We start from the raw sequence: 13,625 nt of genomic DNA on the forward strand, positions 1-13,625 counted from the left end.
GCAAGAGGCCATAGCGTGACTAAACATCATCTACAAAAGGGTTGAGGTTCTAATGTTAGGTTATACTTAAACTACACATCAATTGCTTCCTTTTCAAATGCAAAATTAAATGAACAAAAAAGAACTGAAGAGAAAAATATATAGCAGGCAGTAGGACTTCATATGCTCTCGAACAACATAAATGCAATTGAAATGAACCCTTTAACTACTTTGATTCTTTTCCTTCAGCTTCTTTGAAGCCAAACATAGATTTGGATCAACAGGTTCCTGTAGCATACTAAAATCAAAGGCGATAAAAAAATATATTAAAATCAAAGGCCTAAATAAAATTGAGAGACATTATAATCCTTACCTTTAATCTATATATATAAAGCAAAAGACAGAGAATGATGAAACATTTAAAATACCAGAAAAAGCCATTGGTTAATTTAAACATTAAGAATTAAAATTATTAATTAAATGAGGATAATATGGTAAATTCATATTTTTTATATTAAAAAATAAAAATAAAAACAAAATCAAATAATAAGTCATACTTTAATAAAACATAACTACTCATATTATCTTTTCTTAAATCTAAAAATGAAAAAAAAATATAATAAAAAAACCAATTGGCGCATACGTAAGCATGTGTCAGGGGATAGTTTGAAGAAAAGAAGAATCACCATTCATATTCTAATTTTAGTTTTTAAAATTGTTTATTTTGCGTTTTTACGATAATACCCATGTGAGTTTTATATGCCAGTTTCATGTGCGTTTTTACGATAATACCGATCGGACACAGAATCCCGATTTTGTCCCTGCATAAACCCCAATTATCGAAGCATCCTGTAAAACCCGCCCTAGAGCCTCAACGCGCCTGTTTTTACAACAGAAGAACGCAGCGAAGAAGAAAGTGAGTGAGAAACAGACACTTGGAGAGAAGGAGAAGGAAATTCCAGAAAAAACTCCACCACCGAGGCGTAAGAAGGGAGAAGATTCTTTGGTAATTTCGTAATTTGGTTCCGCCCTTTTACATCACAACTGCCCGTCTGTTTGTCTGCAACACTTTTCTTTTACTTTCCCTGAAAACAGAAGAAAGAGATTCATTCGCATTTGTTATATCGATAAATTGTTGAATGGTTAAAAGTCAATTTATTCATAATAAATGTTTTTTGATTAAATTTGGTGGTAATATTTTTCAGGTTTGTTGAAGTAAGTAAATGAGGAGCAAACTGGACTTTCCCATGGAGAATTGTGCACAGCATATGGACTTGAGGTGTAGATTGTATTGTTTTTTCATTTGTCTCTATGCTAGTTTCCTTCAACTACAAGACACCCATTTAAATACTTGCCTAAGAACAGGGCCTTAGGTTAGTTTATGAAGTTGACAAACTAAAACAACAGAAATCTAGGGCTCAAGTTTTGTTCTTTTTCATGATCTTAATCTCAACTTTTATATAAGTAGGGCTATCGTGAATTAAAGCTTACAATTACATGCTACTTGTTAAAGAAATTTCTATCATGTAACTTGGAGTGAGCAATGGAAACTGAACTGGCTCAGCCACTTTTCCTAGGTATCTAGTTCTTCAGCCATTGACTGAAATATGTACTGCATGATTCATAATCTCTTGTTGTGGTCTAAATTGGAAGGGCAAAAAACTCGCTTTCTGTCATTTTAAACCTTCATCCTCTTTCCGTGTTTTTTTTTTTGGGGTTTACGCTTGGGAAGTGGTGATAGCAACACCCTCATCTTGCCAGCAAAGAGAAGGAACAAAAGGAAGGGCACCAATCAGGTGCGTGCAGAAGTTAAATTACTAGTTGTTTTATTTTCTGCTGTATTCAAATTAAATATTCCCTGAATCTGATTATCCAGGATTGTGAAAAACTCAATAAAAGAAAAGCAACAATGATTAGCAAATCCCAGCAAAGGAAACTGAAGAAGTTGGAGGTGCATGACTGTATTGATAGGTGAAAAACTCAATGCATTTTTGTTTCATTGTTCTCTTAACTTGACTTGGAATTGTTTGCTTTTCATTTCTCAAGGAGGAGAAGGAAAAATCTGTTTCCATATCCAAAAGCATTGAGGCCTTAGAGTACGGCTATCTTCCCTGCTCCCTCTTTTCTTGATAGGTGATTAATATTTTAGTCTGTTTCCTATCCAAGTGATGTTTGATGGGATTTTTGTATTTACATTACCAGGAAATATAAGCTTCCAGAGGGTGCACATTCTCTTTTGCAGTCATCAAAGAATATTGGCAAGGTTTGTATCCGCGAAAGTGTTTACCAATATAATCAAAATTTTGTTGCATATCTTTCTTCTTAACAGGGTTTTTTTTTCTTTTAATTTTTAATTTTTTTTTTGTAGGTTGAGTCTAAAAAGGAAAAACGTAGGAATGCTGTACTATTCTCCAAAGCTGGCTTTGGTGTTCCCCTTACTGACCAACCGTTTAAGAAGATAGATAGTGAAAGTGAAAGTGAAAGTGAACCTGAGTTAGAAAAAACTCAATCAAGGTCGGATCTTTGGAAGAATGATCAGGTGCAATCAAAGATAGTCCCAGCAGAAATCCAAAAGAACACATTTATTTCTTTGGACTCCTCTCAGGGTCTAATCTGTGGCAGAGGACTTGGCGTGAATGGTGGAACTGCTGCTGACTCACCATATAAAAATGCTATTAGCAACAAACATGACATGTCTTTGCGAGAACACATAAACATTTTGCCCACTTCAAGTGTGAATGATGATAGTCAAAGCATGAAGATGGTATGTTTCGTCTTCATCATATTGAGAATTCTTCTAAGTATCTTGTCTTTTTATGTTACTATTTTTTGAACCTATTACATGAAATCCCATTATTGGTTGATACTTTTTAAAAAGGAAATTTTGTTGCTCTATGGCATGTATTCTATACGTTGTGATACTCCCTCCTGCAGCCTGCCCTTCAATAGAGAAAAGAAAAACCGGAGCAAACAAATAATTTTAGATTCTAAATTTCAGAATGGTTTTATAATACTTGTAAGATGTGCAATCCAAGATCACATTTGGATTTTTGATAGGTATCAAGGATAATGATGAGCACAATGTGATCAACATGCTATTCATGTTCCTGTTTCTTACAGTAGTCAGAAATGTGATATTACCAGTTTTTATATGTTCTGAGTGGCATTTATTTATTTATGACTGGTGTTACTGACTAACTGGAGACTGGGGGTGGATTTGGGACAGGACAAAGTAAAAGAAACACCAAATGTAAATTTCAGCAGGACGAGTAAATTATCAAATTCTCCTACACCGAGGTCTCTAATCGCCCCAACTATAGTGCATGTATCAAGGCCTGAGGAAGTTGAAAATGCAAGGAAGGATCTTCCAATAGTAATGATGGAGCAGGAGATAATGGAGGCTGTTAATGACCATTCCACTGTTATTATATGTGGAGAGACTGGGTGTGGTAAAACCACCCAAGTTCCACAGGTGGGTTTATTATCATATTATTGTTGTTATGTTTATATGTATTTTATATTCTTGATCCCTTGAAGCTCCTAATTCTGCATTTTGGTTGACATGTTGCAGTTTCTTTTTGAAGCCGGCTTTGGTTCAAGCTTCTCTTGTGTCCAAAGTGGTATAATTGGTGTTACTCAACCTCGTCGTGTTGCAGTCCTTGCGACTGCTAAGCGAGTGGCATATGAGCTTGGTCTACATTTAGGTAAAGAGGTCGGGTTTCAAGTTAGGTATGACAAAAGGATCGGTGAAAGTTGCTCCATCAAGTTCATGACAGATGGAATATTACTACGGGAACTTCAGGTTCTTTACGCAACCGATCTTGTTAATGCTATCATGATTTGAGCAACTATGCATCAAATAATAAGTTTCTCTATTTGGGTTTCTATTAAGGTTGGGTTCTGTTTTCATATTGATACATATTTGGTTTGGATGATGGAACCAGTGAAAAGAACCATTCAGTTTTTAGCTTCTCAGCTAAATCAGAAATTGTTTAGCCATTTGATTATCCTTGGCAACTTCTGATCTGAATTTTTTTTAGCAGGGATAATCCTTGAAGAATGACCTAAAATATAGATGGTTCCGATCATTGTAAAATATATCCTTGGGTAGCCCTAGGAAGGATATGTGCACTTTTCTTACAATAAGGACATCCTTAACATGGAAAAATTCAGTATATAGTATGGGCTAGGATCCTGGGACAAACTATTTTACGCATAATTACGACATTTCTCTACAATTTGGGAAATGTTTTACATGAATGGTTTTGAAGGGAACCTACAAAATAGATGGTTTTATATAATGGGAACACATTGTGGGATGAGCCGAACAGCATGGTTCTCTTTTCTTAAAAAGAAAATCCCTTTTAAGTTTTGACTATTTGTATATATCTTAAGTCTTAGTAGATATCTCTCTCTCTCTCTCTCTCTCTCTCTCTCTCATTTTTTTCTCGTCACTCACATTCGTAGCTGGTTTCTCTCGTCTTATCCAAAAACGAAAAAAGGATAAAAATGCTTTGACAAGCTGCAGTATTAATTTGATATGCATATATAATGGGCAATGGGTATCCATTGGGCTTAATGGACTGCTAGTGGGTGGTCAATAAGGAATCATATTGGAACTGCCTTGGATGTGTCTCAAGGCTTAGACGGGCAGTGTGTGGGACGGTGTCTGAGGTACCAACAGTGCTCATCCTATAAAATATCATATTAATACTGCAGCTTGTCGTTAATGTCTTCATTTTTATCCTTCTTTTTTTTTGTTTTGTTTTGTTTTTTTGTTTTTGGGATAAGAGGAGAGAAACCAGCTAGATTTTTGGATACTGTTCCTCTTTACTAAAAGTACTTGTACTTGCACAATTTAATTTTGCATCAAGGCACGCAATGGCCCGGTTTTATTCAGCCCTGAACTGAATTTCTATTGGTTTTGGTTTTCACTTTCTCTCAATTGTACAAGTATTGATCATTACTTCTTGGGATCTGTTTCCATTTTTTTTATTTTTAGGTACTAATCTTTTATCATGTCACCGTTTTTATGAAATTTTATGGAGTTTAGTTAGATTTAGTTATCCTTGTCCTTGTACTTAAACCAAAGCTCTTTATTGTACAGAATGACTTTTTGCTGAAGCGATACTCTGTCATAATTCTTGACGAGGCTCATGAGCGGAGCTTGAACACTGACATTCTTATCGGAATGCTTTCACGTGTAATTCGTGCTCGCGAGGTGAAGCTCCATAGTGTTGATCATGAAAAAATTTGTTAGTCAAGGTTCTTGAACCATTTGTTGTACTCATTTGCATGTGATGGCAGGAAAAATTTGCAGAGCAGCAACGGGAGGTGCTTTCGGGAAGAACTATAATTACTGGGCAACAGATTTGTCTTTTGAAGCTTGTTCTGATGAGTGCCACTTGCGAGTGGAGGACTTCATGTCTGGTAGAAAGCTGTTTCGCAATCCCCCGCCAGTTATAGAAGTTCCCACCAGACAATTTCCTGTAACCATTTACTTTTCAAGCAGAACTAAGGAAGAGGATTATATTGGGCAAGCATGTAAAAAAGCCTTGGCAATTCACAAGAGGCTGCCACGCGGGGGCGTACTTGTGTTCGTCACTGGGCAGAGGAAAGTAGAGTATTTGTGTCGAAAGCTACATAGAGTTTCAAAGGAACAGTTTAAAAAAACAACTGAAGGGGATATTAGGAGTGATGTCACTGAAGTTTCTGAAAGAAGTTCTACTGAGGAAATAGACATGAAGGAGATCAATGAAGCATTTGAGGTTCATGGAATTTGGCTGGCCATCAAACTAACAGATTTAGCTATAATGATGAAGATCAGTTTGATATAGATGACGATGAGTAGGATGATTCATATGATTCAGAAACAGAGAATGAACTGGAATTTATTGGTGACCATGGCGACTCATTGATCCAAGCTAGTCTGGAAATTGATGGTGATGTGGAAAATCTTTTAGGAGAGGAAGGAGGCATTACTGCACTGAAGCTTGAGACGCAAAAACTTCATCTAACTTCAATTCTGATGAGAAACAACCATTTTCAGTTACTCCAAATGCTTGCTACACCAATCCAATCCTAGCATGGGAAAAAAGAGTGGAGTTGAAGAGAATACTTCTCCAGGTACATTTCATGTTCCTCCTCCTTATGCCATGCTGCATGTGAAAGATCAGCTTCATGTCGTTGAAGAAGTCAGGGAAGGAGAACGGCTCGTTGTTGTGGCCACCAATGTGGCTGAAACATCTTTAACTATACCTGGGATAAAGTATGTTGTCGATACTGGAAGAGAGAAAGTGAAGAGCTACAATTCCTCAAATGGCATGGAAACATATGAAGTACAGTGGATAAGTAAGGCATCAGCTGCTCAACGTGCAGGAAGAGCTGGAAGAACTGGGCCTGGATACTGTTACCGTCTGTATTCTTCTGCAGCATTTAGTAACATATTTCCTGACTTTTCTCCGGCTGAAATATCTAAAGTCCCTGTTGATGGTGTTGTACTTTACATGAAATCCATGAATATTGATAAGGTGGGTCCAAAATGTCTCCTGGCCAAACACTTTAAGCTATTAATATGCAATTATACATTTTGAAGTTTTCTTTCAGTAGCTTGATTTGTGAGGTGGGGATACTGATCTCATTGGGGGGGTTTGGGGTTCTGAACCTGTTGATTTTTGTATCTTAGTGCTTGTAGATGTTTCATTCATCTTCTAATGTTCATGGTTTTGGATGGTTCTTACTAAGTTCTTGGGCAGCGTTGGTTTCTTTCACCTGAAAGTATGCTTTATTTTGTTACCATTATGTTATTTAGAGATCATGTTTCTTGTGTGCCATCTTTTACATCTGGACTGCTGTTATAGTATATGATCTTTTTTTGTGTCCATCCCAGGTATCCAATTTTCCATTTCCAACTCCTCCAGAGGGTGCTGCCTTGGATGAAGCTGAGCGTTGCTTAAAGATCCTTCAAGCACTTGACAGCAATGGAAGACTGACACCTTTAGGGAAGGCCATGGCTGATTTCCCCATGAGTCCTCGCCACTCTAGGATGCTGCTTACAGTTATTCAAGTAATGTGTAAGGAGAAGAGTTACTCTAGGGCTAATTTAGTGCTAGCATACGCAGTTGCAGCAGCAGCTGCTTTGAGTTTGTCAAATCCTTTTGTCAGGCAGTTTGAAGATAGTCACACAAAAAGCCAAGACTTAGATGGGGACGGAAATTCCAGTGGCACTGTGAACATTGAAGTTATGGACAAGCAAGAGAAGTTGAGAAGGAAGAAACTAAAAGAAACTGTAAAAATGTTTCGTGAAAAATTTTCTAATCCCAGCAGTGATGCTCTGTCTGTAGCTTATGCTTTGCAGTGCTATGAACTTTCAGAGAGCCCAGTGGAATTCTGTAATGTCAATGCTCTACACCCGAAAACAATGGAGGAAATGTCCAAGCTGAGAAAGCAACTACTCCAACTTGTCTTTAACCAAAGTGGTGTTTCTGGTGGGGAGAAGGATTTTTCATGGATTTTTGGAAGTTTGAAAGATGTAGAAAATGTTTGGAGGGTTTCCCATGATAAGAACCCTCTATTATTGTATGAGGAAGAGCTCCTAGGCCAAGCTATCTGCGCTGGTTGGGCAGATAGGGTTGCCAAACGCATTAGAGGAAGTTCCGGGTTATCTTTAGGAGATAAAAAAGTTCATGCAGTTCGGTATCAAGCCTGCATGGTTAAAGAGATTGTGTTCCTCCACCGTTGGTCATCTGTTTCTAATTCAGCCCCTGAGTTTTTGGTATACAGCGAGTTGATACAGACAAGACGTCCGTACATGCACGGTGTTACTAGTGTGAAATCAGAATGGCTTGTTGAGTATGCTCGGTCTCTGTGCACTTTCTCCGCACCCCCAACAGATACCAAACCTTACTATGAGCCTCTAACTGACCAAGTATTACATTATGTCATTCCAGCCTTTGGTCCTCATTTATGGGAGCTTCCATCACATAGTATTCCAATTAGTAATTATGCATTTCGAGTGGCAGTTTTTGCTTATGCTTTGCTTGAAGGCCAGGTTTTGCCATGTTTAAGATCTGTTCGTAAGTATATGGCAGCCCCTCCTGCTAGTGTTTTAAGGCCAGAGGCAGCAGGTCAAAGACGGGTTGGGAGTCTTTTGGCTAAGCTGAATAGAAAAAAGATAGACAGCTGTGCTATGTTAAGAGAGGTCTGGAAGGAGAATCCCAAGGAATTGCATCCAGAAATCATGGACTGGTTTCAGGAGGGTTTCCACAATAATTTCAAAACTGTTTGGTCACATATGCTTAGTGAAGTAATTTTAGAGCCCCAAGATCGATTCCTGAAGACATCAAAGAGAGTTAAAGTGAAAAAATAAATTGCTGGTATGGAAGTTTGGCCAGCATACCGGCATATTATTGTTTCTCTATATAACATAATTATAATTCTTTGATTTAATGTGAAAAATAGCCAGAAGGAATGATCAGCCACTGTATCTGTATGGAAATGCATTGACCTCGACGTGCCCTATGACTGAAGCTACTGCAGTTAGGTAATCCGCTCTAAATGTAGACCCTTTTTCAGTGAAATATAGGAAGGAAATGTATAGGAGAAAAGAGAGAAAGAAGGGAGGAGGAAGGGGAGGGATGGCTGAGGGACAATGTACATGGAATGGTACTGAAAATGGAAATCAAAAGTTAAAACTAGAAACATTGTAGCTTTTATTTTGAAGTTTTTATTTCATATTTTCCCCTTCATCTCTCCCTTATTACCTCCGTCCTTCTTCTTCCCTCCTTCCTCCCATACATTTACCCTCCATCTTTTTGCGGAAAAGAAAAACGCAAAAATTTAAGTGTTTCCAAACAGGCACTTATTTTTCATCTGTTTTTCCACAGGTTTCAGAGAGGATGATAATGAGAGATATCGGCCCCACAATTGGGAATCAGAACGACATGAGCACAATAAAGAGCATCCTCCAGGTCATCAATCCAAGCTCAGTGATGAATTTCCAATTCATAAAATCTATATCTTGGTTAAGTTAGACCATGATTGAGTTTAAGCCCACTGTAATAGTTATCAAAGAACATTTTAGTTTGTTTGTTCAGCTGACGCTTAATAACCTTCTTGTTTGGACTTTCCATTTCATATGCTTTCTTGAGCTGCTTGAAGAATTTGGTTATTTAGCTTAGATGTGCAGATGGTTTAGTGATATTGTTTTTGTTGGACAATCAGCGTACCTAGAGGTTGACTCTATCAATTCTAGGAGGTTTCATTTAATTTATTTAGTTTTTTAATATGGGAAATTCACTATTATTAATCAAATAGTACTTCATACTGGAACATCATGCTACTTTTCCCCCTCAATCTCAAATAGTACTTCATTTACCAAACTTTTGTGTCCAATGGAAATCATCTATGGCCTGCTTCTTGTTGCCTCTCGACTAGAACAATACTATTCTGATATACAATAGAGTGTGAAGCCAACCCACACTGTTTTGTAAGGTGCAAAGTTACAATAAAATAAAAAATAAACATCTGTTCCACATCATTCTCACCACCCTTCCTTAACCCTTCTTCATCCCTCTTTTCTCGCATGTATTCCCTCTATCTCGAATAAAAATAAAAACTAAAAACGAAAACCAGGGTTGAAATTCTGGATGAAACTGACATGAAAAAGATAGCTAAGACAGCATTCTACAGAAGGAAATTTGAAATAGGCAGCAGCAAAGAATCTAAAGATAGATATAGCAAACACAAATCGAATGTTACTGCACTCATTACTTTGATCTCATAATCGGAACATCATGCTACTTAAATACATCCCACTGTATTTTGGAATTTTGAGATACATTCCAATTCCAATCCAATTTTTCTTGAAATTTTTCTACTTCAGAAGTGGGATTTGATTTGGGCATGCCAAAGTCGAAAATTTTCAGATCAAAACTGCCTGAAATTGGAATTTCTTACAACTTGTTTGGAAACGGGGACGGGAATTCCCCGAAACCTATTAAGGGGATGGGTTCGGGGACGGCGGTAGGGGTGGAGACCGGGGACGGAGATAGTATTATCATATCCTACCCCTACTCAACCCGTTGCCATCCTTAACTTGCACCTTAAACTCTGGCGACTCGGGTTAATATAGTAAAACTATGTTCTGGATCGCAATAATTTAACAATGATAGATTTCTAGTTGACTTGTATTCATTTTCCAAACTTAATATGACAAGCTTAGGGACTCGAGAGACCGTTGCCGTCTTCTCTGAGTTGAAGGCTACAGATTCTTCATTAATATCTCATATTTCCTAATTTTCACCTCTGGTAGCGCACTATTGTCAAGTTGAAAGTGTCTTTTCTCCCTCACCATCTGATCGAAGCAAAAGCTCACACAACCTAGTTAGAAATATTGATTTGATTTGATGGGAATTGGGAAAGGTTCTGAGGATTAGAAGGACGAGATTACCTTTTAGCGATCCGAGGATTAGAAGGATGAGATTACCTCAACAATAACTGCACGTGCCATTCACGTGGTATTTTTGACGAGCATTTGAATGAAATTGTGAAAAATTTAACGGCAGAGGCAAAATTGACGAATAAACTTAATACAGGGGCTAAATTAGCTGAAAAATTAATTCAATGTGATAATTTCAACAGTCGAAATAGTTCAGGGGGATATTCAATAGTTTACCCTTCTTGTAATTAGTATAAAACTTATTTCAACATACAAGGAAAAACTGAAATATATTGTTACTCTCAAAATTTATATATAAAGATTTGGGAATTAAACAAAGCTAACTTTCTGCGTGCAAAACTAATCAACAATACACATTGCGATTCAGTAGTCTATTATTCGGAACTGCTCTACCGGCTCGGACACTGCATTTGGACACAATATTCAACTCATTTAGCTCGTCGCTTAAATGGGGCATTGCAACGAAATCCATTTTCAGCAGCCAGATATCAAACAAAACAAGCTAGCAGAAAGCACACTTCAAAACTGGTAATTGCATTAAAATGAAGAAGAGGCAAGTTTAAATAGCCATAATTGAAGAAAATAAACTAACACCATTCACCAAACAAGTGCTGCATGCAATAACAATTCATTACAAAAGTATTTTAATCACTACCATAAAAGATAAGTTTTCAAATTCTCAACACCTAGCGACCATCTGACATGCTCAGGGTATTCCAGTTCACAGGTCTTGCACACTCAAACCTGCAGACATGAAAATAACATTTTTATCCCTTCAATCAGCCACAACAAATTCAACAAAAAACCAGGATAACATCAAATAAAATAAACCTAAACATTCAAAGTTGCCTAAATCATTTAACAACAAACTCAGTTACATGAAAAAAAAGGCTCTCAAAAATAAATAATATTTCTTGCATCCTAACAGGTGAAAGGAAAAATGGGTGACCTAAAAACATGTATACAGTACTATAATGTGTATGAACAAACTTTCACAACCCATGAAACTCCATTTACCCAATAAATTGTGGAAAAATTATAGAGGCTTGTGAAGAATCCAGTTGATATCTTGATGCCTAAATCACTATAAACAAAACATACAAAGCTAATAACTTTTAGGACATACAATTGCATCATTACCTGCTCCTAAACAGATAATGGTGTTTTCATAACATTTTACCTGGGGGAAGAGACTGCTTCAACTTGTCAGCCTTCTCTGAGTCAAACACACAAAGTGTGTACAGGTACTTGGAGCAACGAACCTTGAACTTGACCGCATCTTTGCTTCTCTTGATTTTCACCGAGCGTGCATCTTTCCTTCTTGCAGTGAGAAGGAAATCTTTAATCTCATGGATTTGCTTAGGCTGTGGAGAAAACAACAAACATGAACTCTTAGCACCAAGGGGTAACAAGTAAAACAATAAAGGAATCCAATATCAGCAAGCAAGATCATAACCATAGCAGCCAACATTAACAAATAAATGTAACAGAACAAAAAAACTGAATATTCCAAAACAATCAAACAGGCATCAAATTAGAAGTAACGAGACATCAGAAAACATAATACAGGAGTTTAGCCAGAATATGAATCAACTAAGATTGATAATATCATCACTGATGTACTGTAATCAGGATATGATGGGCAATAAAATGAAATTCTATACAACATTTCTATTGAGGGTTCAAGACAATCTTGACATTGTGAATTTTGACAGTTGTCTCTTACTAGCATAGAATCCAGAGTCTACAAAAAGGACTGGAAGCTAAGAACAGAGCCACTGAACCGAATCACAATATCATGAATTATCATTTTAAATGCAAACATGAATTATCGAAAAACATTCATTTATCTAAATATACATTTAAATAATATTCAAAGATATTCCACTTAACCTCGCCCATCATCCTTTGAACATTTTCTTCATTCCCTCTACCTAGACTCTGAATTTTCATTCACACTTTGCAGTCAGAAAGATACTAAAGACTACTACTTTTTTTTTTCAAATAATTCTATATTGGATTATACTCCAACCAATCCATACCTAAAATGCACCTCATCAAAGGCTTTTTTCAGAAATACATGTATCTCCATTTATTCGAAAAACACAAGCAACTACGGCCATACTGAAATGGATTAAAACCAGAAAGTGCAAATAGCACATAATATTCAGTCCAGGTCCAAAAACACCCAAACAAGAAAAATTGAAGGAAACCCATTTCACTACACGGATCGATTCACACATAAAAATACCAGAGCATACACTTAAACGTGTCTATACGCACACACACACACACACACACATATACATGTCAGTATGTGCAAAGTTAAGTGTATATATCAGATGTGTGTAGTGTATATGCATGCATACATCTATATGTTTACAAACATGTTAATCAACGCAATAAAGGGAGAAATGAAGATACCATTCTGACGGCGGAGAAGCTTCTTCTTCTCCTTGTAAAGGCAGATCCACACGAACCAAGCCGCGTTAAGTGTTCGGAGCTACATTTATACCTCAAGGTGCAAGAGGCTCCTTTAACCCTAGAAAAATTGGGTCGAATTACCGTTTGTAACCGGGTTCCGCAATGGGCTTTTCTGGCCGAGTAGTTTCGCGGGTCAACACATATTAATAGGCTTTTATTACTCTCTCCCACTGGCCCACCTTCAATTCAGATGATTTTGCCCATTGGGCTTGCATTTCTTTTTATACTACCAACATTTATCACAAAGGATTCGTTTGATACGGCGAATTATAATGGACTGAATTAAATATTGGGACTGTTTTGGATTAGCATGATTTAGTATAAGCTAAATAAGACTTGTTTTGCGTTTGGTGTAATGTCGAACTAAGAAGCTGGATAACGAAAATAATACTAGTCTGTGTTTGGTGTATGCTTGGACTGAGACTAAATTTTTATTTTTTTATTTTTAGGTGATATAATATTTTAATTAGAAATTATTTTTACTATAATTCCATGCCGAAAATTAGTACTAAATTTTCCAAAACTTTGGGTACACGCCCATATTTTGAGAACATTTCCTAAATGTGAAAGCTCAACTTCCCTAACACAAATTACCAAACCATCAACCGTCACTAGGTAATTGCAAACGCAACATGCAATTGCCATCATAGTTTACGAAAACCAACTATCTATTTGTCGATTGCCGAACCACTAGCCATATGAC

General features: G+C 36.9%; 2 protein-coding genes across 2 annotated transcripts; one reads left to right on the plus strand and one right to left on the minus strand.

The window, feature by feature from the left end:
* Positions 1-854: 854 nt before the first annotated feature.
* On the plus strand, positions 855-9,265 carry LOC117614187 (ATP-dependent RNA helicase DEAH13-like). Its single transcript, XM_034342907.1, is given in 17 exon segments — positions 855-985; positions 1,185-1,258; positions 1,712-1,775; positions 1,856-1,930; positions 2,026-2,075; positions 2,182-2,242; positions 2,348-2,743; positions 3,206-3,451; positions 3,551-3,781; positions 5,087-5,200; positions 5,287-5,383; positions 5,386-5,754; positions 5,757-5,975; positions 5,978-6,049; positions 6,052-6,509; positions 6,869-8,521; positions 8,865-9,265. Coding segments are annotated over 15 exon segments (3,987 nt in total). The 5' UTR covers positions 855-985; positions 1,185-1,202; the 3' UTR covers positions 8,348-8,521; positions 8,865-9,265.
* Positions 9,266-10,951: 1,686 nt separating this feature from the next.
* On the minus strand, positions 10,952-13,036 carry LOC117616550 (60S ribosomal protein L38). The gene is made up of 3 exons (XM_034345899.1): positions 12,863-13,036; positions 11,619-11,802; positions 10,952-11,182 (listed from the first exon to the last, which is right to left on the minus strand). Exons 1-3 carry the CDS (start codon positions 12,863-12,865, stop codon positions 11,160-11,162), a joined length of 210 nt encoding a protein of 69 aa, XP_034201790.1. The 5' UTR covers positions 12,866-13,036; the 3' UTR covers positions 10,952-11,159.
* Positions 13,037-13,625: the final 589 nt, after the last annotated feature.

The sequence above is a fragment of the Prunus dulcis genome, chromosome 1 (assembly GCF_902201215.1).
Source record: "Prunus dulcis chromosome 1, ALMONDv2, whole genome shotgun sequence".
NCBI classification, from domain to species: domain Eukaryota; kingdom Viridiplantae; phylum Streptophyta; class Magnoliopsida; order Rosales; family Rosaceae; genus Prunus; species Prunus dulcis.